General features: G+C 39.2%; 1 protein-coding gene across 9 annotated transcripts in view; it reads left to right on the top strand.

Moving 5' to 3' along the window:
* The window catches only part of Mtmr1 (myotubularin related protein 1), a 93,643-nt gene that overhangs the window by 45,124 nt on the left and 20,985 nt on the right, over positions 1 to 27,534 (top strand). For all 9 annotated transcript variants that reach the window (XM_006973925.4, XM_006973924.4, XM_076561618.1 and 6 more), the window contains 3 exons: positions 3,041 to 3,226; positions 4,805 to 5,011; positions 22,306 to 22,398. In XM_006973925.4, coding sequence (XP_006973987.1) covers positions 3,041 to 3,226; positions 4,805 to 5,011; positions 22,306 to 22,398 — 486 coding nt within the window. The remainder of the gene's footprint in view (positions 1 to 3,040; positions 3,227 to 4,804; positions 5,012 to 22,305; positions 22,399 to 27,534) is intronic.

The raw sequence follows: 27,534 nt of genomic DNA, 5'->3' as shown, positions 1-27,534 counted from the left end.
AATTCTACTGATGTGGAAGGAACACATGTATATATCAACTACTTAAACAGCTAAAAGTGTTTTTTATAATTAGCAAGGGGGCTTTGTTTACTTTAGTGGATACTTCGGAGTGTTTTGAAATGACTTCTCCTAGGAATCAAAATAGTCTCTTGAAAATTTTATTGAACATCTGTTAGGAGAGGGTTTTGATTTAGAAAAGCCTTGGTGCAGCTAAGACTGCTGTAGTCACCTTAGACCCATTCCAATATGGACATTCCATTTTTATTATCCTCTACTCCTTTACTGGGAGGTGTGGTGGCTGTGAAGATCACTATCTATTTGCAAGCTCTTTGTAGGCACCTGAGTCGGAGCTGAGTTAAGCTCTGTACCCACTCCTGCCAGAGGCTGGTAGTCAAAGATGGGCAACTTTCTTCTTGATAGCTTCCAACCTAAGCCAGAGTATGCTCGAAGAGTATGCTTGATGGAAAGTGTATCTTCATGACAGGTAAGGAAGATTATTCAAGAAAGATGACCTAAGACAGGCACAGTCTATCTGAGGGGCCTGGGGAGCCCTTTTATTATATCAAGAAGGGGTAGTTGTGGAGGCCCACAAAGGTTTCCTACTAATATCTGAGCTTGCTTTACTCACCAGGGCTGCATTAGAGAATTGCTTGACCACGTGTGTGGTTACCAGGTGATTGGAAGGGTCTGCACTTGACTGTGCTAGGGGGAGCTCTTTTGTTCCACCCCTTGGCATTCCTATAAATAGCCTTTTAGAAGAGACAGGAGGGGCAAGTGGATAATGATCCAGGCCCTCCTGAGGTTATCCTGTGTTTCTGATTCTCTCCCCTCTACCCTTCTATCTGATGTTTCTAATCCTTCTCTCCTCAAGAGTACCTCCAGGAAAAGTGGGAGCTTGGCTCCCACACCCTGCCATACTTGGAAAGCCTAAAAGACCAGAGTCTCCACTTACTCACTATTGTCCCAGTACTAAGCTAGGGCGGGACATTTGTATACACTGGATAGTTGGTTGCAGACTAAATTAAAAGCCTGTGTTTACATTACATATATGTTTACCTTTTTATCAAGATAAAATTCAAGTAACACAAAACTCCTTAGTTTACACTTCAATGACTTCCAATATATTCACAGTACTATAAAAATAGCACTACTGTCTGAATCCATCACCCCAAATAGAAACTCTCTGTACCCATTTGCTGCCAGTCCCCTTTCCCTTTTCCCAGCCTCTGGTATCAATTAATATGATTTTATCTTTAGAGATTCTCCTGAACTGGACACTTCATTAAAATGAATTCATACATTTAAGTACTCCTTTGTGTCTGTCTTCTTTCACTCATTTTAAACATTAATCCATTTTGTAGCATCTGTACTCCATTCATTTTTATGGATGAATAATATTCCATTATATAGAGAGACTATAATCTATTTGCCTACCTATCTGTTTATGGACATTTAAATTGCTTATAAATATTGGATATTGTGATACCACTCTTATATTCATGGGTATATAAGCCAAAGAACTCAGAACAGGTATTTAAATAAAACTTGCATACAAATGTTCATAGTGACTGGACGATATGGGAATTCTTTGTGTAACTTTCGATGAACTATCAAATTGTCTTCCACAGCAGTTGAAGGTTTTACATTCCCACCAGTTTCTCTGCACTCTCATCTAAATGTGTTTTGAATACTGACCTCTATAAAATGTAAGCTAGCTACAAACCATGTTTTTATATAAGCTCATTAACAGGTAATCCTTATCTTTTTTGTTACATTTATTTTCTCTTATTAAATTGTTAAGATAAATTTTGTGGTTTCAGAACTCCAAACTGTTTTATTATGCAGAAATTTTATGGTAGTATGACATTTTCTTGGTAGCAGAAGGAACCTTCAGTAAGAGCCAGTTGGTACTGACTTAAAAACCATAATGGGTAAAGGAGGATTATTAAGGCTTAAATTGTATCCTCAATAAAAAGGATGCATTGAAGTCCTGACTCCTAGTACTTATGAAAGTATATTTTGAATGATTCCTTATAAATGTAATCAAGTTAAACCAAAGACAGATTAGATTAGGATGGGCCTTAATTCAGCATGACAGACTTGCTTTTTTATTATATTTATTTGTGTGCATGCTCATATGTACAGGCCAAAAGACAACTTTGCAGGATTTGGTTCTTTCTTTTTACCATATGGGTCCTAGGTATCAATAAAACTAAGGTTGCCAGGCTTGGTGACAAGTGCCTTCTCTGATAAGCCATCTTGCAAGCCCAACAGGTATTTTTTTAATGAGGACAACAGAAGCAGAGACAAAGGGGAGAAGATCAAATGCAAATATGGAAGTAGAGATTAAGGCAATGAGTGTATAAACCTAGAATGCCTAGGGTTACTAGGAAACAGGAGAGCCAATGAATAGTAAGTATGCTCTGTGGTTGTTGGTCTTGATCTTCAATCGCTGGGATTTAGAATTGTATAGACACACTGGGTATGACTTTGAGAGTGATACCAGGAAGGGTCAACTAAGAAGGGAAGAATCACCCTGAATGTGGACAACCCCAACCCTTAGGCTGGGGTCCCGGGCTGAATAAAATGGAGAAAGTGACCATCAATGTGACCAGCTACCTCTCACATCTATCACTATTTTTTCTCTGCTGTAATGGACTATGTCCTCTCAGACTGTGAGCCACTTTCCTTCCTTAAGTACTTTTGCCAGATACTTTGTTACAGCAATGAGAAAAGTAAGTATCACATTCTTCTGGAGGCTTCCAAGGGAGGCTGACCCTGTGGCACCTGTATTTCAGCCTTCTGGCCTTGAGAACTTAGATTTGGTGGTGGTGATGGTGCACTGCATTGAGAAGACGCATTTCTGTTTTGTGCTGCCAGTCCATGGTACCCTGTTGTGTTCTGACAGTTGTAGGGCAACCATACAAGGTTATAGGAGTAGGAGTTTATTGCTTCTTTAGTGGTCTATGTCTGGTTACAGTAGAAGCAGTAGAAAAGTTAATTTCAGAAGAAGTGATGCATATCTTTTGCTTTTTTATAGGCAAAGGGTGGAGGATATGAAAGTGAAAGTGCTTACCCTAATGCAGAACTTGTGTTTTTGGAGATCCACAATATTCATGTGATGAGGGAGTCACTGCGTAAATTAAAGGAGATTGTGTACCCTTCCATTGATGACTCACGGTGGCTATCCAATGTGGATGGGACACATTGGCTGGAATATATAAGGGTAAATTAGTTCAATCTTTTATCTACTTTCCAATTTAGACATCTAACATCTGTCATAAATATTTCTATTTCAAAGTAGTTTTTCCATACCACAGATTAATGCATCTTGGCTATATATGAGAGCTTTTGAGCATTCCTCTTGGAAACAGTTGGACTATGGTCTTTGTGGAGGGATTTTATGACAAAAATAAACAGTGTTTTAATTATCAATTAAAAATAATTAACTTTGAGACAGAGTCTCTGGTAGCCCAATCTAGCCTCCAGATTTACTGTTTAGCTGAAGTTCTCTTGATCTTCTGATCCTCCTGACTCTACCACCTTCCTTTTTTTTTTATTTTAACATTTGGTCCAGCCAGGTGGTGGTGGCACACGCCTTTAATCCCAGCACTCGGGAGGCAGAGGCAGGCAGATCTTTGTAAATTCGAGGCCAGCCTGGTCTCCAAAGCGAGTTCCAGGAAAGGCACAAAGCTACACAGAGAAACCCTGTCTCGAAAAACCAAAAAAAAAAAAAAAGATTTGGTCTTCTTTTTAATTAATTATATATATGGGGGTTGGTATGTGTACATGTGAGCATCTGTGCCTGCAGAGGCCAGAAGACTATATTGGATTCCCTGAAGGTGGATTTACAGATGCAGATGTTTGTGAGCTGCCTGACTTAAGTTCCAGGAACCAAACAAACACTGCAAGAACAGTATGCACCAGTATGCACTCTTTTTTTTTTTTTTTTTTTTTTTGGTTTTTCGAGACAGGGTTTCTCTGTGTAGCTTTGCGCCTTTCCTGGATCTCACTCTGTAGACCAGGCTGGCCTCGAACTCACAAAGATCTGCCTGCTTCTGTCTCCCAAGTGCTGGGATTAAAGGCATGTGCCACGACTGCCCGGCGAAGAAGTTGGGTGGTGTTCTAACTGTAGGATATAGTTTTTTTATTATTTTGTTTTTTTGAGACAGGGTTTCTCTATGTAGTTTTGGTGCCTGTCCTGGATCTCACTCTGTAGACCAGGCTGGCCTCGAACTCACAGAGATCCACCTGCCTCTGCCTCCTGAGTGCTGGGATTGAAGGCGAGAGCCACCACTGCCCAGCCAGTATGTACTCTTAACTGCTGTGCCATCTTTCCAGCCCAAAGTTTATTTTTATAATAGCAGAGTCTTTCTGTGTAGCCTGGGATGGTTTTAAACTCACTACATAACTGAGACTAGTCTGAATTTGCCTCCCAAATGCTGGGATTACAAGTATGCGCCATACCTAGTAAGTCAAGTTTTTAACAGAACCCTATGACCCTTCAATAAAGGACACCATTTACTTTGATTGTTTTACATAGTTTAAAAAAAATATGATGCTAACACTTCCTAGTGATTCTTAGTTAATTTTGTAGGTTTTGGTTGTTGTTTATTTGTTTTGTGTTTTGTTTTGTTTGGGGTACTACTGCTGGAGCCTAGGGACTCACTGAAGTAAAGCCTCAGCCCTAGATGGCATTCTTATATTGTTTATAGGCTGGAACATCCAAACTTTATCACAGAATGATTTTATACAGAGGTTAACACTTAATGAAGCCTTGTCTATTTTACCTTCTTTTCTGAAGGTGCTGCTTGCTGGGGCAGTAAGAATTGCTGATAAAATAGAATCTGGAAAAACATCTGTGGTGATCCACTGCAGTGATGGGTGGGACCGAACATCCCAGCTAACATCTCTGGCCATGCTGATGTTGGACAGTTACTACCGGACCATTAAAGGATTTGAGGCTCTCATAGAAAAGGAGTGGATAAGCTTTGGGCACAGATTTGCACTGGTATGTTGATCTGGTTTATGTTTAACTGTTTTGCTATCTCACATACATGTACCTAGCATTTGGTAACATATTTACACATATAAACAGCCTTTTTCCTTTGCACCAGACCTAAATTTCCATAAACAAAATACCAAGGACCTCCATATTGTATATTCCTGATGGAGATTATTTTGTATAGTTACATCTTTCTTTTAAAATGAAGTCAAATCCACTTAACACAGAATTAACCACTTTAAAGTGTTCAATACAGTGTTCTAGACTACATTCACAATGCTTTGCAACCATTATCTTTTTCTAGTCCCCAGACCTATTTGTCATCCCATATGGAAGCCATTCCCTTTCCTTTCAGCCCCCAGACTCCTAATCTGCTTCTATTAAGTCCAATGAGGTACCTACAATTAGTTAATTCTGTGTGGATATATGAGTTTTTCCATAACAAAGTACCACAGACTGGGTAACACAAACCACAAATGTATATTTTCTCACTGTTATGGAGGTTAGAAGTCCAAAATCAAATTCCAGTAGGGTTGGTCTCTCCTTAAGACTCTCTTCCTGGTTTGTAGATGGCCATGTCATTCTTTTCTTGTCTCTTCCCACATGGCCTTTCCTTGGTGAACATTTCCTTGGTATCTTTAAAGACAGCAGTCATATTCGGCCAGAACTTTAGTGACTGCTTTAAAGGTCCTGCCTCCAAATACAGTCACATTATAAAGTACTGGGGCTTTGGGCATGTCATTCAGCCTGGAAACTCATACTTTCAGTTTGCAGAGTATATACCTGAGTGAATTGCTGGGTCATTTGGTGGGAATTTTGGAGCAGCCATTTGTGTGTGACTGAAACTGGCAGTGAATTCTATTCTGCAAAGTCTCTGGGGCTGTTGGTCACACAGCTGAGCCATTATTTGAATAGGGGTTCAGGTCTGCAACCAGTACTTGCTGAATTTCTGTTCTCAACATACTTGTAGTTTCCATGAATGAGCCTCTGAGTTCATCGAACTAGTGCCTGCTATTGCCTGCTTTTATCATCTGTTTCTTGCACATTATTGTAGAACTTTCTAGCTGACTTATTTTTATCCTACCTCTGTTCCCATTGCTGTATAAATATGCTGTTATACCCTAAAGTACAACCCTTTTGACTTCATGATATCCTCCAGCTATCATTGCAGTTATCTGCCTTCCTTTATTAGAACACTCATCAGAACTAGTTTATGCATATGTATTTAACACTGCCTTTTCTCTTTCTTGTCTGCTTTGACCCCACTTCAACTGGACTTCCTTCTCACACTCATCTATCACAGCTGGTCTTATCATAGCCATTTTGCCAAACTCTTCCCTTACTTAGCCTGAGCATTTGTGTTGTTATTTCCTTCTTTCAGATGTGCATTTTTTCACTAGGCTGTGGTTCTACAATCATTTGCATTATTTTCTAGTTTGGGCCCACCATCTCTCCAAACTCATTGTGGTGCTCTATGGCTCAGTCCTGAGATTATTGATCTTTTCTGTATGCTTAATCTTTTAATGATCTCAGCCAGTGACAAAACTTTGAGCCAATCTTCATATCTATCATTCTCTTTATATCACCACCGCTTCTCCCTTAATTTTGGTATATTCATCCCTTTCAGAAAGTCTCCTAAGTAGCTTTTTTGAAGTCTGTCGCCTTGCTTCCTGTCATCCCCCTGTAACCAATGGAGCATTCCAAGAAACATGTCTAATGTTATTACTGCCCAGTATGAACTCAGTGTGTCACTCAATGTGTCCCTAGCTCAACACTCTAGTCTTACCTCTCAGCTTCCTCCTCTTCACTCATTCCCTGAATATGAACCCTAACCACCTGCTTACAGTTCTCCAAGTGCCCCTCACTCGTTCTCACTGATTATAGTACATTCATGGATATATTAGGGAGTAGGTGTCTCCCTGCCATTCAAATAAGACCTCCATCATGACTGCATCATAGGTGACTTTACTCCCTTATATGCTCCTTGGCCTCATCCTAAGATTGTTCACTCCTTCCTTTCTGTCCTCACTAGGCCCAATGCACATGCAAAAGCCCTTGCAGTAATGTATTACCCTTGTTATTTACAGGTCATTACCCCCTTGATTACACCACAAATTAATTAATCCTCATACTCAGGCACTATGCCTCAGTTGTCTTCATATTCTAGGTGCCTTGCAAAGGATTGTGCCTCTTCCACAGGCTATTAAATTGCCTAGAATTCAAAGGGCCAGGTAGGATATATACCAAAGGAGGTTAATAGATGTTAAAAAGAAAATGATAAAGACTGGAGAGTTGGTTCAGAGGGTAAATGTACTTGCCTTAAAATAGGAGGGAAATTCTGACATATGCTATAACATAGATAAACCTTCAAGATATTATGTTGAATGGAATAGGTCAGAAACAAAATGATAAATACTGTATGTTTTCCATTTACATCAAGTAGCTAGAAAGGTACAAAGTAGTATGCTTTTTGCCATGAATTATTAGGTATATGGTGGCCAGTTACTATTTAATAGGAATACAGTTTCTTTTGAGAAGATGAAATTTCTGGAATGGATGATATTAATAATTATAAAACAATATAATTAACGCCATTTAACTGTACATTTAAGGGTGTTTTTAACCATTGGTAACCTTATGTTGCATTTTTTTTTTCAAGACAGGATTTTGATGGGAGTGTCTTTTTGTAAGCTGTGAAAATACATTGCTCTGATTAGTTGATAAATAAAGCTGTTTGGCCAATGGTGAGGCAGAATAGGGTTAGGTGGGACATTCTAACTAGAGAGTAGGAAGGAAAAAGGCAGAACAGAGGAGATACTGCCAGCTGCTGCCACGTCTCATAGTCATGAAAAAAAGAATAAAATTCTAAGTTATTAAAACATTTTAAATGCCATATTCTCTAGCTCTCTGAAGGGTTTAAAGATGACCTGTCTATCTAAAATATATCTCTGTTTAGCCTTGAAAACATACCTAATATGACTATAAGTTTAATTATAATGTTTAACTACTAACTTTCATTACTTTATATCCTAATAGGTGGTAATAATAACATTAGCAAATTGCATTACATTGTTAAATGAACTGAGTACAATATCCTGAACAAGATTAGAAATACACATATAGCATTTTCTAACAATTACAATCTCAATATATATAATTTATATATAATATATAAAAATCCAATCCAGGCCGGACGTTGGTGGCGCACGCCTTTAATCCCAGCACTCAGGAGGCAGAGTCAGGCGGATCTCTGTGAGTTCGAGGCCAGCCTGGGCTACCAAGTGAGCTCCAGGAAAGGCGCAAAGCTACACAGAGAAACCCTGTCTCAAAAAAAAAAAACCAAAAAAATAAATCCAATCCAATGTAAAGTATTTAAAACTAGTTATTGTCTTTTAAAAGTAGATTCAAAAATCTACCTTCTTATCTATATCAAATCTATATTCTCTCTTTTCTTTTCAGAGTAAATTCAATAATCTACCCTCTATTCTATCATTTCTATATATCTTTTTTCAAACAAGAACCTTAAATCTAATCTTTGTTTAGCCCTTTTCCTAACCAGTAACAACAACTTATAACCAACCCTCCTATACAATGAAAATTATCTTAAACCCAAAACACATTGAAAGACCAAAAACCACCCACCCCGCACCACTTTTTTGGGAATGTGGGCATCGAGTTCTTAAATTTGCTTCCTGCTGTTTGTGGGTAAAGGCATCATTAGGGGATTCTGAAAAGAAAAATTTTGAGTTAATTGTCAAGTTCTAGGAAAGGTAGCTATATCATTTGTTGTACAGTCTCTGCATAATGCCAAAGTTCAGGACTTATCTCAAGTCCTTGTATAAGTACTCTGTGAAATTGGATCATCTCCGCTAGCCATCTTGTAATTGACTGAGCAGTTTGTAATCCAAAGCTGATCTGTGGTAGATGTTTGTCAGCTTAGTGGTATAATTATTGTCCATGTGGAATTGTTGTTGTGTGTAGATGTAACAGTCTTATTAAATAAGAAACACAGAGCCAAATGCAGAGTTAAAAGCCCAAGAGGTCAGATCAGTAGCTAAGAGCTGATACTAAAAACCCTTTCTTACACTTCACTGCTGCTGTTGTCCTTCCCCTCAGAAAGAGAGCTACTTTCTGTGTATCTGTCTTTTTATTGTCTTTCTTTTCTGCCTTCTCATTGGTTGTAAACCCAACCACATGACCTCCCTGTCACTGCCTGTCTATACAGACCTCCAGGTCTTCTGTTGTTGGTATTGAGATTAAAGGCATGTGTCTCCATGCTGGCTGTATCCTTGAACACACAGAGATCTGCCTGTCATGTGATCAGGATTAAAGGTATGCACCACCACCACCCAGATCTTGCTATGCCTTGCTATTAGCTCTGATGCCCAGGCAACTTTATTTATTAATATACAAATAAAATCATATTTCAGTACAGATAAAATATCACCATAGTTGTGAGGCACCATCATCTTTCTAGAGACTTCAAATCTGATGGTAGGCCTGTTTGTGATTCCCTGCAGAAAACTGATAGAAACTCCAACACAAAAACATGTATAGGCAGCTACATGAAGCCTTTATTCTAGAATTAGTTATACTCTATATGACCATTAATATCATAATGAAAGTTTCATATATGGGTGTGTATAATAAATTTTGATATAAAATTCATACCTTAAGAAAAGTTTAAAGAATCAAAATAGAACCAAAGAACTGAGATTATTGCAATGTCTCTCAATAGATATTGTTTCTTTCTCATTATCATTGAGAAAATTTGAAGTAAATAGAGCATTATGCAATGTACATCTGGGAATTTTGGTTACCCCTTTCTGTTTATTTAGCATATCCTTTAGAGTTCTGTTTGGTCTTTCTATAACTGCTTGGACTGTAGGATTATGTGATATACCTATAATATGCTTTATATTGTAATAAGCAAAAAACTGTTTCATTTTAACAGAGACATATGATGGAGCATTGTCAGTATTGATTTGTGCAGGTATACCCATGATGACCATAACTTCTAGCAAATGAGTGATTACAGAATCATCTTTTTCAGAACTCAAAGCAGTTGCCCATTGAAATCCTGAATAAGTATCAATGGTATGGTGTACATATTTCAATTTTCCAAATTTGTCCAAGTAAAACACATCCATCTGGCTAATTTCATTCCTCTGAGTACCCTTTGGGTTACATCCGGCTGGTAATGGAGTCTGATTGTAAAAAGAACAAGTAGGACATTTGCTTACAATTTCCTTGGCTTGTGGACAGGTTATAGAAAAGTCCTTTTTTAAACCGTTAGTATTGACATGATGTTTTTTATGAAATTCTGAGGCCTCCAGCACATTTCCTATCAATAATTTATCAATCTCATCATTACCTTATGCTAGAGGGCCTGGCAGACCCATATGGGATCAAATGTGAAGGATATATAAGGAATGCTTTCTAGTCCTGATTATATCTTGTATCTAAATAAATAACAAAGTTAATTCTGACTCATCAAGAATAAATTCTGCAGTCTCAATATGCAATACCACTCTTTTAGCATAATGAGAGTCAGTAACTATGTTGAGAGGTTCTGAAAAATCCATTAATACCAACAGAATACCATACAATTCTGATTTTTGAACTGAATTATAAGGACTTTGAACCACTTTACTTAAATTTTCCGGTTTGTAACCTGCCTTTCCTTGTTTGTTTGCATCTGTATAAAATGTATGAGCTCCACATATGGGTGTTTCTTTTATAATGCGAGGCAAAATCTAATCAGCTCTCTTTATAAGTTCAATTCTATGACTTTTGGGATATTTGCTGTTAATCTCTCCCAAAAAATTGCTGCAAGCTCTTTGCCAAAGTTCACTTTCTGCCCATAATTTTTTAGTGTCCTCCTTAGTAAAAGATACTACTATTTCTGCTGGGTCTATTCCTGCTAACTGACAAAAGTCTCGATTTTCCTTTAAAATCAAGTCAGAGATCTTTTCCACATATGTTTTTAATTTTTTACTCTGTTTATTTGGTATAAATATCCATTCCAATATGATATCTTCCCTCTGCATTAAAATTCCTGTAGGAGAATTTCTAGAGGGTAAAATAGCCAAAATGCAATCAAGCTTTGGATCCACACGCTCCACGTGTCCTTCCTGTACTTTTTTTTTTTTTTTTTTACCAAGGCCAATTCTCTGTCAGCTTCAGGTGATAATTCTCTTGGAATATTTAAGTCCTTGTCACCTTCTAATGTTTTGAACATATTATTCAGTTCATCATTTTTTACCCCAGCAATAGTTTATAGATGGGAAATGTCTCTGAATAATTTTTAAAAGTCATGAAGTGTCCGTAATCAATGTCTCCTAATTTGTACCTTTTGGGGTCTAATTTTTTTTGTAGACCTATTTTATATCCTCAATAATTAATAGAATCTTCTCTTTGTATCTTTTCAGGAGCAATTTGTAATCCTCAGCAAGGCAAAATTCTCTTTCCTTCTTTAAACATTCTTTCTAAAGTATCTGCATTTGAGACAGCTAGTAAAATATCCATATAATGATAAATTCTAGATTTAGGAAATATTTTACATATCACTTTTAAATCAATAACTATTAGAGGCCTTCCTTTAGGTAACCCAGTAGGCAAAGTGATTCCAGATTATAGAGAGCCCATTGGCTGAATTACTTTGTTAATTGCTCTTAAGTCTGTTACCATTCTCTATTTATCAGATTTCTTTTTTATTTTATTATTTTTTTTCTCGAGACAGGGTTTCTCTGCGTATCTTTGTGCCTTTCCTGGAACTCACTTGGTAGCCCAGGCTGGCCTTGAACTCACAGAGATCCGCCTGGCTCTGCCTCCCGAGTGCTGGGATTAAAGGCATGTGCCACCACCGCCCGGCCAGATTTCTTTTTAATCACAAATATGGGAGAATTCCAAGGGCTGCTTGATTTTCAATATGCTGAACATTTAACTGCTCTTCTACCAGCTTTTCTAAAGCCTGCAGTTTCTCTGTTGTTAAAGGCCATTGCTGAACCATATTGGCTGATCTGTTAACCATTTTAAAGGTAGACCTGTTGGTATCTTTGAAAGATCAGCAGTTGTGCCCTGTTCTTGTACAATCTGAATGGCTGGTGACCACTCATTAGAATAATATTTTCTAATATTTCTCTCAGAAACGTGTTTGTTTATGATTTGTTTCTAAGGTTGGAGGAATGTTAATCTGAGTATTCCATTGTTGTAATAGATCATGGCCCCATAAGTTCATAACTATATTAGCCACATATAGCTTTAATTTTCTTTTCTGTCCTCTTGGTCCTATATATTCAGGCCATCTTGTACTCTGTTTCACTTGAGATAATGTTCCAATCCCTAACAGCTGAATGTTTACCTCCTGAACAGGCCAATTTGTATGCCAAAATTCTGGTGCAATTATTGTCACGTCTGTACCTGTGTCTAATAAATCTTCAAAGAAAACATCATTTATTCATACTTTTTTTTTTTTTTTTTTTTTTTTTTTTTTTTTGGTTTTTCGAGACAGGGTTTCTCTGTGTAGCTTTGCGCCTTTCCTGGAACTCACTTGGTAGCCCAGGCTGGCCTCGAACTCACAGAGATCCACCTGGCTCTGCCTCCCGAGTGCTGGGATTAAAGGCGTGCGCCACCACCGCCCGGCTTATTCATACTTTTAATTTTGGTGTTTGTTCATTTATAGAAGTTTGCCAAAAAAATTGCTTCATGGTTTCTCCTGAATTTTCTATTGTCTTCCTCAGCTGTTCTGTCACCCCGAGCAGCCTGGTTTATTCCAATAGGCGTTTGGTTATTTAATTGCTCTGAGTAGGGGTTTCCTCCTATGACTGCAGGAAAGGTCTGCACTGAATTTGCTGTGGGGGCCTGCATGAGGCCCCTCTGGGAGTTTCCAGATGACAGAGGCAAAGGATTACCTTGTCTGTCCCTTATTGATCTACATTCGTTGGTTCAATGTTTACCGTTACCACACCTTCTGCATAATACAGAAGGGAGGGGCATTCTGTTGCCATTGTTCCTTGAAGAAACATTGTTTCTAGGAATGCCCTATTTACACTCCCTTTTCAAATGACCTTGCTTTCCAGATCCTAAATATCTGACATTCCTCAAACCTTTTGAAATTGCCTCTCCTATCTACATAGCATCATGGTCATGAGACTCAATATTGATTGTGTCCCTGATCCAGTCCTCCAACGTGCATATCTTGCCTTTAATGGCCTGATTATTCTTTCGCATTCTGCATATGAGTTCTCAAAAGCCAAAGATTCAATTCTTATCTGTCTAGCTTCTGAATCTGGTACCATTCTATTTACTGCTGAAGACAGCCTTTGTAAGAAATCCATGAAGGATTCTTTCAGGCCCTGTATAACTTTAATGAATGACCCAGTTTTCTTTCCTGCTTCCTCAATTTTGTTCCATGCATTCATGGCTGCCATGTGGTATAGAATTAAGGTTTGGTTATCATATAAATATTGTCTTTGTATTTCAGAGTATTGGCCTTCTCCAAGAAGCTGATCCTAGGAAATTTCCACACCTCTAGCTCTACATTGATTTTCTATTATCTTAGCTTCGTCTCTATACCACATGTGCCTCTGCAATTGTGCTCCAGGTTCTAGGACAGCCATTACTAATTCTTTACAGTTCTGAGGAATAATCCTATTACAAGTTGACCATGAGTTTAACATTTGCTTTACAAATGGAGAATGCATGCCATAGGATACTATGGCTTCAAAATCTCCTCAAATCTAACATTTCAACTGGAGTCCAATTAATTTGTACACACCCTTGATCAGGTGGTTTCTATATGGTTACTGGATAAATTACGTTTGATTGCTTAAAAACAGGTTGTCTCTCTGTAGCCTTATAATTTAATCCTGAAATAATTTCATCCTTAAATTCTTCTGTCTGGGTCTGAATTTCTCTATAATTCATTTTAACAGGTTTTTCTAAAGCTTTTACCTTGGCGCTTAAAATGACCATCTTTTTTTTTTTTAATTTTTATTTATTTATTTATTTTTTAAATTACATTCATGATATTCATTAATTACACTCATGATATTAATCACATTTGTGGTATTCATAGATTACATTCACAGTATTCATTCAATTATATATATATATATATATATATATATATATATATATATATATATATATATAAATGTTGCTGGAGGGCTTCTCTCCAGGTTCCCCAAGCCCCGCAGTCCCACAATCCACTTATAAAATAATCACCCAGACGCTTATATCACTTATAAACTCTATGGCCATGGCAGGCTTCTTGCTAACTGTTCTTTTATCTTAAATTAACCCATTTTTATAAATCTATACCTTGCCACGTGGCTGGTGGCTTACCAGTGTCTTTACATGCTGCTTGTCCTGGCGGTGGCTGCAGTGTCTCTTCCTCTTCTTCCTGTTTCCCCAATTCTCCTCTCTCCTTGTCCTGCCTATATTTCCTGCCTGGTCACTGGCCATCAGTGTTTTATTTATATAGAATGATATCCACAGCATATAAATTTATTTATAAATTCAAATATATATGTTTAAGTTTAAATGTCAAATGTCATTTCTTGAAGGGGTAGGAGGTCTTAAATACAGGCTTACAGCACAATGGGAGGACCCCGGTAGACAGAAGTTCATTACTGATGTTTTACAATCTTGCATCTAAACTGTTAACGCCCATTATTCAGGATACACAGACAAGGAACTTCCCTTAAGCATTCCGGAGGGTGGAACCTGGCAGGGCATTAGCATAGGGAGGATATCAAGGTCAAGGTCCACAAGCAAGGCAACAACGGGGGCCAGGGCCCTACAGGTCCCCCTTTTATTATAAAAATGACTTGGGTTGCGTGGGATGTCAGCAGGTCACCTTACCCGTCATGGAGACGCCTGCCCAGGCCACACAGGTGCTCTGTCTTAGGTTGGTGAGTGCCCCCAGGTATTACCCGTCTCTGAATACTCATTATCATACTGGCTCAAACATATGTGAGCTGCATAGTTAATTGCTGCCAAAGATCTCAAAGTGGCACTGGGCTTGCAATCTGTGTGTTCATTACAGAAAGGACCAACAGAGGTCCTATCTCACCCATAGCCAGTAGGCTAAAGGCAACTGAGCCGTTCCCTTCCTTAACAAGCCATACTGTTTGTTGGAGTCCTTGTAAGATAGTATCCCCAAAGCAACTGGAACTTGAGTTTATAAATTTATAATTTTCAAAGCCAATCGAGAGGTATATAACTACTGAATTAAATTTATCATGCCCGATAGAATGAAAGATTAACTAACTGTAGTAGCTACTTTTGTCGCCAGGGTCTCCACTGTGCTAGCTGTAGTAAGCAATTATAAAATGGCAATCCCAGAAACAGTAGCAGCAGTGTGCGCCATTGTTGTAACAGCAACAGTGGCAGCAGCAATGTCAAATTCTCTTCTGGATTGTGTAGACATCCACTGGCATGGATACAACTCCAGGAACACAAACTGCTGGCAGCTCTTCTGGAGAATCTAATCTCATGGCTACAGTTCCTAGGCTTACATTAGTGCTTGCCAAAGCTGGCCATATTGGGCTCTCAATCTCCATTGGCATCAGAAGGGTAGATTTTTTTGATGAAGACCCATTAGGTCTCTGTCATATTGGGCTTCAGCAGAAGCCACAGGGTGCGTTCAGTGCTCAGGAATCCAAAGAGGAACCTCATTGTCCTGAGGAAAGACATAAACAGAACTCCGGGGCCACACCAACACTAGATCCGGGCTCCTCCACGTGCTAGTAGAAAGATCCTTCCATTGCTCCAGAGGGTGATTTGCAACAGGAGCCCTCCAGTGCTTATCTGCATTGGATCCTCCAGCAGAATCCACCGATAAACTCCAGCAGAATCCACCGATAAAAAAATTTAAAATATATAAAACAAGTGGAGAGGAATGATGAGTCCCTAGTTCTCCCTTTTTAACTTCAGTAAAATGTTTGTTTAATATTTAATATTTCAAATTTTTCTTTATTTTTTATTGTTTAAAATTAATTAATTTATTTATTTTTCTATTATCAGCTTGATAGAGTATGTATTCTTATCTTAATAGTGAGATGTTTCATTGAGGCTTGCTCAGTAATTGAGTAAAACCGAAATTTATTATAAGCCACAGTCGTCCTAGGGACCTCCATGCTGTGTGTGTGTATGTGTGTGTGTGTGTGTGTGTGTGTGTGTGTGTGTGTGTGTGTGTGTGTATATATATATATATATATATATATATATATATATATATATATGTATGTATGTATGTATGTATGTATGTATATATAGCCTCCATGGTTCTGTGGGATGCAGTCTGATTGTTCTTTATTTTATATCTAGAATCCACTTATGAGTGAGTACATACCATGACTGTCTTTCTGGGTTTGGGTTACCTCACTCAGGATGATTTTTTCTAGTTCCATCCATTTGCCTGCAAATTTCATGCTTTTATTGTTTTTCTCTGCTGAGTAGTACTCCATTGTGTATATGTATCACATTTTTTTCATCCATTCTTCAGTTGATGGGCATCTAGGTTATTTCCAGGTTCTGGCTATTACAAATAGTGCTGCTATGAACATAGCTGAGCGTGTGTCTTTATGGTATGAATCAGCATTCTTTGGGTATGTGCCCAAGAGTGGGATGGCTGGGTCTTGAGGTAGTTTGATTCCTAATTTTCTGAGAAACCACCATACTGATTTCCACAGTGGTTGTACAAGCTTGCATTCCCACCAACAGTGGAGGAGTGTTCCCTTTGCTCCACATTCTCTCTAACATTGACTGTCATTGGTGTTTTTGATTGTAGCCATTCTGACAAGTGTAAGGTGGTATCTCAGAGTCATTTTGATTTGCATTTCTCTGATGATTAAGGATGTTGAGCATTTCTTTTCTTTTTTTTTAGGTGTTATATTTCTATAGACTTTTTTTTTAATTTTACAATACCATTCAGTTCTACATATCAGCCACGGGTTCCCCTATTCTCCCCCCTCCCAACCCCTCCTCTTACCCCCAGCCTACCCCCCATTCCCACCTCCTCCAGGGCAAATCCTCCCCCGAGGACTGCAATCAACCTGATAGACTCAGTCCAGGCATGTCCAGTCCCTTCCTCCCAGACTGAGCCAAGTGTCCCTGCATAAGCTCCAGGTTTCAAACAGCCAACTCATGCAATGAGCACAGGACTTGGTCCCACTGCCTAGTTGCCTCACAAACTGATCAAGCCAATCAACTGTCTCACCTATTTAGAGGGCCTGATCCAGCTGGGGCCCCTCAGCCTTTGGTTCATAGTTCATGTGTTTCCATTCATTTGGCTATTTTTTTCAATAATTGAGTAAAACCAAAATTTATTATAAGCCACAGTTGTCCTAGGGACCTCCATGCTATATATATAGCCTCTATGGTTCTATGGGTTGTGGTCTGATTGTTCTTTATTTTATATCTAGAATCCACTTATGAGTGAGTACATACCATGACTGTCTTTCTGGGTTTGGGTTACCTCACTCAGGATGATTTTTTCTAGTTCCATCCATTTGCCTGCAAATTTCATGTTTTCATTGTTTTTCTCTGCTGAGTAGTACTCCATTGTGTATATGTACCACATTTTTTCCATCCATTCTTTCGTTGATGGGCATCTAGGTTGTTTCCAGGTTCTGGCTATTACAAATAGTGCTGCTATAAACATAGCTGAGCATGTATCTTTATGGTATGAATCAGCATTCCTTGGGTATATGCCCAAGAGTGGTATGGCTTGGTCTTAAGGTAGTTCGATTCCTAATTTTCTGAGAAACCGCCATACTGATTTCCACAGTGGTTGTACAAGCTTGCATTCCCACCAACAGTGGAGGAGTGTTTCCTTTGCTCCACATCCTCTCCAACATTGGTTGTCATTAGTGTTTTTGATCGTAGCCATTCTGACAGGTGTAAGGTGGTATCTCAGAGTCGTTTTGATTTGCATTTCTCTGATGATTGAGGATGTTGAGCATTTCTTTAAATGTCTTTCAGCCATTTGTGATTCTTGTTTTGTGAATTCTCTGTTTAGCTCTTTAGCCCATTTTTTTAACTGGACTGTATAGTATTTTGATGTCTAGTTTCTTGAGTTCTTTATATACTGTGGAGATCAATTCTCTATCAGATGTGGGGGACCATCTTTTTAAATAGTAAAATAAGGATAATTAAACAAATAATATGCATAATTGATTTTACATACATCCCATCAACATTAATCCTCTCATGCAATTGCTTCATTTTCAGACTGCCTAATGTGTTATCAAACAAAGATCAATTTCTTTCCATTGTAAAGATATTTTCCCTTTTTTATAATGTGGGAAATTTTTTTCTCTTTTAACTAGTTTCTCCCTTTAAGATATCTGATATCTTAATTGACTTACCAAGTCTGTGTAGAACAGTACAAGTCCAAGGGAATTTCTCAACAGCTACCTAGAGTGGTTGCAGTTTGAGATAGGAATCCAGAGAGAGAGAGAGAGAGAGAGAGAGAGAGAGAGAGAGAGAGAGAGAGAGAGAGAGAAAGAAAATACCTACTACCTACCAGGAGAAGGGAAAGAAGCTAAAAGCTAAAATCCAGCCACGTGCTCTGGCTTGAGCCGTTTTGGCCTGAGACAGGGGTCTATAAACTCACAAGTGGTCTAGCTGCTAAGAGCTCCAGCCTTTTTAAGCTATGGCCACGTGCGTTGGAGGTCTGGCTGCAAGTAGCTCCAGCTGCATATATCCAGACCGCTTGTAGCTACAGTCAAGTACAGCTCTGGCTGTATGTAGCCGGACCACTTGTAGTTCCAGCCTAGGCCTGGGGCCTGTAAACTCTGGGCTGTAAGGCCACCAATGGTTTTTTTTTTTTATGAATTCTTGCCATTTGGGTGCCAAATGTAGACAAATTTCTAAACTCTCTTATTAAATGAGAAACAGAGCCAAATACAAAGGTAATAGCCAAAGACATCAGTGAATTATCGAATAGCCATGACTAGCCTTAGCTTACCACCATGCTGTAGCTTCTCTGGAGAGAGAGCTTCTTCCTCTCTAACCTGAAGGAGAAAGGCAGAACAGAGGCGAGGCTGCCAGCCGCTGCCCTGAAAAGCAAGATGTAAAGATACCAGTAAGCCAAGAGCTCTGTGGCAAGGTATAGACTTATAGAAATGGATTAATTGAAGATGTGAGATCTAGCTAGCAAGAAGCCTGAGCCATTAGGCCGTACAGTTTTAATTAATATAAGCTTCTGAGTGATTTTTTTTTAAGTGGCTGTGGGACTGTAGACCATGGGAGCCGGGTGGAACCAGAAAACTTTCAGTAACAGGGTTTCTCTGTGTAACTGTCTGGCTGTCCTGAAACTTACTTTGTAGACCAGGCTAGCCTCAAACTCACAGAGATTCACCTGCCTCTGCCTCCCAAGTGCTGGGATTAAAGGCATGCACCACCACCAGCAGCATTTTTAGCATATTGTTATCATAATTTAAAATCTTTTGGTCTCACACACATAATGCACATAAGTAAAAATAGATAAACCTTTAAAGTAAAATAGAAACAGTCTCCCAAAACAATCATCACCACAGCAAAACTAAATATCTACCCCACCAAGTGAAAATAAGGTAATATACTATAAGAGGTTTTTTTTTTGTGTGTGTTGGGGGTCCTTTGAGACAGGGTCTTGCTATGTAGCCCTGTCTGGTCTGAAACTCACTATGCATTGTGTGATATTTTGGATTACATTCTGATGCTCCCAAGACTACCAATAAAAATTTGCCTTTAATCAGAGGACAGAGCTAGCTACTAGCTGACCAATGTTAACCATACATTTGGAAGACTGAGGACAGATAGACAGGAAGTAGTAGGGTGTGGCTTAGAGAGGGTCTTAGCCCTTTTTGGATCAAGGAATATGTGTGAGGGAGGTTTATCCCATCTGAATCTGTCTTATTTTTAATCTATTGCTTTAAAATGCAATGTGGCTAGGACAGACACATGAGAAATGAAGTAGAAAGCTGTTTTTGTCTTCATTATTGTGTGTTTACAAGCCGTTTTTAAACTCTTTTAGGCCTTATTGAAATTTGAGAGCCCTGCGTTGGTATGCCATATGTAGTTATATGTTTGTTCTGGTCCCACCAAGCCTCTGCAGTCCTGTGGCCTGCTTATAAAATAATCACTCAGAAGCTTATATTAATTATAACTGCTTGGCCATTAGCTCAGGCTTATTACTGACTATCTCTTACACTTAAAATAACCCATAATTCTTTATATTTTGCCGTGTGGCTTGATACTTTTTCTCAGTTCTGCCTTGTCATATTGCTTCCTCTGTGTCTGGCTGCCGACTTCTGATTCAGCCCACCTCTTCCCAGAATTCTCCTCGTCTCTCACCCTGCCTATACTTCCTGCCTGGCTACTGGTCAATCAGCATTTTATTTATCAACCAATCAGAGCAACACATATTCACAGCATACAGAATGACATCCCAATGCATGTACACAATGTGTTTTGATTTTGCCCATTCCTTCTTTCCTCCCTCCATCCAACTCCTTTTGGGACCCACCACCCTTGTTGTTAATGCTGCCATTACTTGGTCATTCCCTTGTGTTTGTGTCCTTCCAGGTCGCAGTTTCATTGATGATTTTTCAAGCTTTCTATGTGGAGATTGAATAATCGGCTTCATAATCATTCCTTTGTTATCCTTTTGCTCATTTGAAGCTTATTTTAGAATATTCTCTTTGGATGTCTTTTTATTCATTGAACTTTCAGTACTTCTAGCAAATCTCTTTATATGATCAGGAATGTTACATTAACTATGAATACATTGATATAAAATATCAAAGGTATGAAGTGTGATCCTGGACTTGAGGAAGGACACTTCCCCATTACCATTTAAAGAGTACGATATTGGGTTCTCAAAGTATTGTAAATATGGATAGAACTTATAGGGTCTTAACCAATATTTTCATTCTCATACTTACTGGCATTTATTATTATTTGTGTGTATGTGTATGATGTGTTCATGTGTGTGGATATATAGAGTGTGGAGCATTTATCCACCAACCCCACAGCTCCCCAGAGTTTTCTTGAGTGTGAGCAGCAGGAAATATTAGATAGAAGGATTTAGAGTGTGGAGATAAACAGATAGAAAATAAAGGATAGCCTCGAGAGGGTCTGGAACCTTTTCCAATGGGCCCCGACTGTCTCTGCCCCAGGGTTTTTATAGAGACGCCAAGGGGTGGAGCAAAAAACCTCCTCCCCCAGCACAGCCAAGTGCAGACCATCTCAGACACCTGCACTCAGGCCCGTGGTCCTAATCATCCTCTATGCGGACCTGCTGGGTAAAGCCACGAGGAACCCAAGAACAGGCTCCCACAATAGAGTTCAGAGGTTAACATCAACATTTCTTTGTCATTTTCCACCTTTGAGACATGTTTCTCACTGAAACTGAACCTTACCGTTTAGCCTAGATTGGTCATCAAGACTCCAAGGTCTTCCTGGAGGTGCCACCCACAGGCATGTGCCACCATAGCCAGCTTTTTCATGGGTGCTGGAGGGGATCTAAGCTCAGTTCCTCTGCTTGAGCAGAAAGCACTTTCCACACTGAGGCATCTCCTTAGCACTCTTCCTGACATTTCTGAACTATGTCCTACTTTGTGAACTCCTAATCAGGCCTCCTACAGTGGTATAATAGTGGCCCTTGATCCCATCATTTGAACTGAAAGGTTTGCTAGCCAGTTCTCCATCTTTCTTGGTATCAACTATATTAAAGTAAAATTATAAAACCATCACCATGTAAACATGGAGTAAACTGAAATATTGTTTCCTAAAAGAAATGAAACTTCATTTAGTTTAATGAACTCTTATAATTATGTCGTCATTTTTTTTTTCTCGAGACAGGGTTTCTCTGTGTAGCATTGCGCCTTTCCTGGAACTCACTTGGTAGCCCAGGCTGGCCTTGAACTCACAGAGATCCGCCTGGCTCTCCCTCCGGAGTGCTGGGATCAAAGGCGTGCGCCGCCGCCGCCGCCGCCGCCGCCGCCGCCGCCGCCGCCGCCGCCGCCGCCGCCGCCTGGCCATTTATTTTTTTTAAGTCATACAAAGTAGTGATTTTTGTTGTGGCATTTTCATACTATGTACCATTATGCTCCAATGTTCTAATTCATCCTTTTTACAAACAATCTTGAGTGCCCGTGATAAGCAGAAATTCTTGTAGGCATGATAAGACATGACTGGGCAAATTAAGTGACTTTTGAGAGGACCATAACACACACACATAATAATAATAATAATAATAATAATAATAATAATAATAATAATAATAATCTTTTGCTTCTTTCCAGAGAGTGGGCCATGGTGATGACAACCATGCAGATGCTGACCGGTCACCTATATTTCTTCAGTTTATTGATTGTGTTTGGCAGATGACAAGACAAGTAAGAGATTTCAAGTATATTTCTATTATAGTCTTTGATTCAAATATATCTCATAGTTGAAAATTAAATTTCCATTGCTATTTCATTCAAAATGAGGGTGTATATGTGTTAAAAACCACTCCTTCTATTACTCAATACAGTTTGAGTATTCTCAAACAGAATTCTCATTCACTTAAAGATGTGAACATAAAAGTAGAAACAGTTTTCTTCTGCAGTGGTTTTGGTCAATCCTTTTATCCACTAACTGTGCAAATCAAGGCCCAAATCCACAGTTAATTCTGCTTCTATCTTTTCCCCTTTGTCAGTCCTCTGCTGAGCACTTACTCTAAGATTTCATCCCACCTTAGAACTGTTAGCTAAATGAATCAGTCCACGGCATCTGAGAATCTTCATACTCTGCTCCATGCCATAGCCCTTCACACACCAGAGTCACTGAGATAAATGAGTATCTAAGAGTCAATAAGAGAGGAAGCTTGGGAGCTTTTTGTCCTAAGTTGTGGTTTTATCTTTGTAACTCCACTGAACAGGGCTCTGGTAAGCAAGAAAACATACAGGGATTCACCATTCCTTGAATTAATCAGGCCCTGCAGCTTCACTTTAAATAGGGCCCATTCAGATATTCCCTTATCTCTAACATCCAAGTCTGAGATTAGAATCTTAGCCTTGGAATAGGAGACTGTGCCAGACACATGAACTTGGACCCAGAAAAGAGAGAAAAGGCAGAGCAGTTTTTCCCAGTGTGTGCTATTCTGCCTGGCTTGTGTGGGAGTAAGTTGGAGATAGAACCAGGGCCTGTTCCTGTGCATCTGTGAGAAACTCCTGGCCATCTTCAGGGCTCCTCCAAATGCCTTGATGTTCATGTTTGATGCTCCTGAAAGCCTTTTCAAATTTCTCAGAGGATATTTATCTCCTCACTGTGGAAAGCTATGAATTATCATCCTTGTTTGCTTACTGTGGGCTACTATTACTGGTAGAAGTATGTGGGGATGACAAAATACTCTGCTGCCATCATGGTATAGACTGCTTCCCAGCAGCATCTCCTGGGAACTTAGTGGCCATACCAACTCTAGACCCACTACAGACCTTTTGATGCTCAAAGCTAGAGCCAACACTCTGGGGCTCCTAAGCCCTCCAAGTGATTCTGATATTTGAGGGCACAGTGTTGCTTGAATTTTACATGGACTTATAATAAAATCCTGGAGCCAGATATTGGGGTAAATGCTGAAAGAGACAAAGGAACAAGCCACTGCCACATCTCACTTTCATCAGCTCCATGAATCCTCTGACTTAATACCTCTGAGTCCTCAGCCAGAAGGCTTCCTCAGCTGAAAGGGATCCAGCCGAAAAGGCTCTCAGCTGAGAAGGGCTTCAGCTGAAAAAGCCTCAGGCGAAAAAGCTTCAGCTGAAAAAGAGGCTTTACTTCCTGTCTCCTCACACCTTATATACCTTTCTCCACCCAACCATATTACTTCCTTCCTAGGGTTGGGATTTAAGGCATGTGTGCTTCCCAAATACTGGTAGCAGAGCCATGAGATCTCAAAGGCTGGGATTAAAGGTGTGAGATTCCCAAGTACTGGGATTAAAGATGTGTGCCACCACTGCCTGGCTCTGTTTTCTCTCCTAGACTGAATCAATCTCATGTAGTCCAGCGTGGCTTTGAACTCACAGAGATCCATCTGGTGTGCTTGGATTAAAGGTGTGTGCCACCACTGCCTGACCTCTATGTTTAATCTAGTGGCTCTGTTCTTTGATCTTCAGGTAAATTTTATTAGGATACACAATATATCACCCCAGCACAGTGCTAGACCAGCCCAGCTGGAACTTGAATCAGCACATGAATCTGTGGTGATATTGTGTTCCTCAATATAGTGCACCCTAATAAACTTGTTTGGGGGTCAGAGAACAGAACAGCCACAATATTAAACATAGAGGTTAGGCAATAGTAGCACACATGCCTTTAATCCTACCATTTGGAAGGCAGAGATCCATCTGGATCTCTGTAAGTTCAAAGCCACATTGGAAACAGCCAGGCATGGTGACTCACACCTTTAATCCCAGGAAGTGATGGCAGAAAGCTGAAAGATATATAAGGCGTGAAAACCAGGAACTAGAGCCTGATTAAGCTTTTAGGCTTTTGAGCAGCACTTCAGCTGAGATTCATTCTGGATGAGGACTCAGAGGCTTCCAGTCTGAGGAAACAGTATCAGCTGAGGAATTGGCAAGGTGGGGTGGCTGTGGCTTGTTCTGCTTCTCTGATCTTCCAGCATTCACTCCAATACCTGGCTCCAGGTCTGTTTTTATTAACAAAACCTTTTAAGATTCATGCTACATGAATCCCCTGAGGTTCTTATTAAAATATCAGAACGTGAGTCAGTGACTGTATCCTGAAGTTTGCAGAGCTGCTTTTTTGATGCTATGAGTTCACAGACTGTGGCAAGGGCCAAGAATCCGCCCTACCTTTCAAGAATGAGAAACAAGGGGAAAGGATTTGGAATAGATCTTACAGGCCATAACTTGGAACAGGCTCTTACCTTACACTTAGCATCAGCAAGCTGACAAGCATCTTAATTTAACTGAGTTCCATGTCATAGAGGATTAAAAATAGTAGGTCTGAGGGGAGCATGCCCAAGTGAAAAGTAACAGAAACGACAGGCTGAGAAGGCCTAGATGCTGGATGGAAGTCCTTCTGTTTATGGTATCCTACTAATGACAAAAATCAATGGTTGTTCCATTCAATAAAAGAAAGCATGAAACACATTTAAGAAAAATTACTTTAAAATTTAAATGGAAAAAGTGAAAGCCATCTCATGGATATGAACTAGCTCATTTTCCCCAAATGCACATTGGCATGCATATGTGTGTCAATCCTTTCAAATTGACCTCCATTTCTCATACTGATTAGTGCTTATTTTTACCTCAAATCTGTTATTTTGTGCTGCTTATTGGTTTTTAAGAAAGAAAATAAGGGGTTTGGGTGGAATAGTTCAGGGGCTTCTTACAACTCTCTGATTCTGTTCATTAAATGTGTGTGTGTAATTTTTCTTAAAATAACATTAGTACCTAAGGAGAGGAGATAAGTGGTAAGGGTTTAGCTATAAGTCAAAAAATGATTTTTACATGGAACAAGCTAGTAAAATATGTTTCCATGTAATATGATTTGTTTAGTTTTCATTTGCTTACTGCAAATTGAGTTCAATCAGTATAAAGTCAGAAAAAAAAATCTCAATACAATGAGCTGTTTTGTGTGTTGACAAACTATTACAAAAGGAACTAGGGAAAATGCTTGAGGTATTCTTTAGCATCGCAGAAGCTTTCTAGAGCATCTATAGTTTAAAGGATAACTCTTGATTCTTTTGTTCCTCAAAAAGTACAGAATTTCAGTGTACATTATGATAGACTTTTGAGACTGCATTTTAGGTAAATTATATAGTCTCTGGATGATGACAAGAAAGCAAACTACAGCTTGTAGAAACCTAATCTTCTGTTTGCAGTTCCCTGGTACTACCACTGTCCCTACTGAACTGTATTCTGAATTATTTCCAGCAACAGCGCTCTTTGAGCAATAATCATCTTGACCCAGCCACCCAGTAGGTATAGATGAACTGAACCTTGCCTACTTTGTCCTCCCACACCTGGCACCCAGTAGGCTACACTAAAGCTTGTAGTTATTGGAACTAGAACACACCTACTCAAGTTTCCAGATCTGTAATATAGACTTCTAGAATAAGTATAAATATTCAGTGTCTCCATTGGCTTAGGCTACTATCCTATGTACTAGTCTAACAACAGTTAGGAAACCTGTGTGTCAGTGATCCTGGTTGTCACTCAAGAGATGTTAAGATTAGACATCATAGTATGCAAGCATCACTCTGACTGGATAATATAAATTGTTTGTATTTACAGTACTAGGGATTGAATCAGAGCCTTGCACTCGACAAGTGTTTCATAACTGAAATACTTGCTCCCTGCCTAAGAATAGGTCTTTAGTGTAAACTGACTTGATGCAAATATGATAGGTACTTCTGTTTATTTGCTTTTGTTACAGCTTCCTTTGCTTCATTCAACAGAGTATATTTCAGTGTTTTAAACTATAACTTTGGCACATGGTAGGCACTCAGTACAGGCCTGCTGCTGAGATCTTTATTATTTCCAGATGTCTCATGGGTGCTAAATGGCTGTTACTGGCTGGAATCTGTTGGCAGTGCTAATAATCTTCACTGAAATTCTGAAAAACCACATTATGAATTGCCTAAAACAATTTAGGTGACCATGTGGTTTTTCTTCTTTAATATGTTAATATGACTAAATATAGTAATTGATTTTTTTGTACCAGTTATTTTCACTGTGAAACCAGCCTTACATTCCTAGGATAAACCAGACCTGGTCATGTAATATTAACACATTTTATATACTACTAGATTCAGTTTGTTTACACATTGGTGATGATTTAGAAGTATGAGCTCAGCCGGGCGGTGGTGGCGCACGCCTTTAATCCCAGCACTCGGGAGGCAGAGCCAGGCGGATCTCTGTGAGTTCGAGGCCAGCCTGGGCTACCAAGTGAGCTCCAGGAAAGGCACAAAGCTACGCAGAGAAACTCTGTCTCGAAAAACCAAAAAAAAAAAAAAAAAAAAAAAAAAAGAAGAAGAAGTATGAGCTCATGGGGTTGTATTTGTGGGAGAGTTCTTAAGTATGAATAGTTTCTAACACATATATAGAGCTGGTCACATATTCTGTTCCTCTTGAATCACTTTTGATAAATGTTGAACCTGGAGAGCTCCTCCTTACTCTGTGGCCTGCAGTGTACCTCCAGGCAGAAAGCAGGTCCAATAACGGTGCTTTCCTCATTGACTTGTCTTTTCTCAAGGGCCACAGTTCCATGTTGCCTACTGCCAGTATCTAAAAGACATTTGTTTTGTGTCTTTTATCCATCTGTCTAGTTCTTTCTGGCAGAAGGGTAACTCTGGGCTTTGTTCTACCCTGTGAGAAACTGGAAGCTACCTAGTTTTTGGTTACTGAAGAGCACAACAAATTTTGTTGGTTATAGTTGTTTCTTAAACAGATGTATCAGCTCAGACTTGAAATTCTCAATTAGTTAAATTTTGCATGTACCGTTTGCTATTTAATCTGTCCGTATTC

Source organism: Peromyscus maniculatus, chromosome X, assembly GCF_049852395.1.
Source record: "Peromyscus maniculatus bairdii isolate BWxNUB_F1_BW_parent chromosome X, HU_Pman_BW_mat_3.1, whole genome shotgun sequence".
Classification (NCBI taxonomy): domain Eukaryota; kingdom Metazoa; phylum Chordata; class Mammalia; order Rodentia; family Cricetidae; genus Peromyscus; species Peromyscus maniculatus.
The sequence above is the reverse complement of the archived record's forward strand: the minus strand, read 5'-3'. Positions and strand labels throughout refer to the sequence as shown.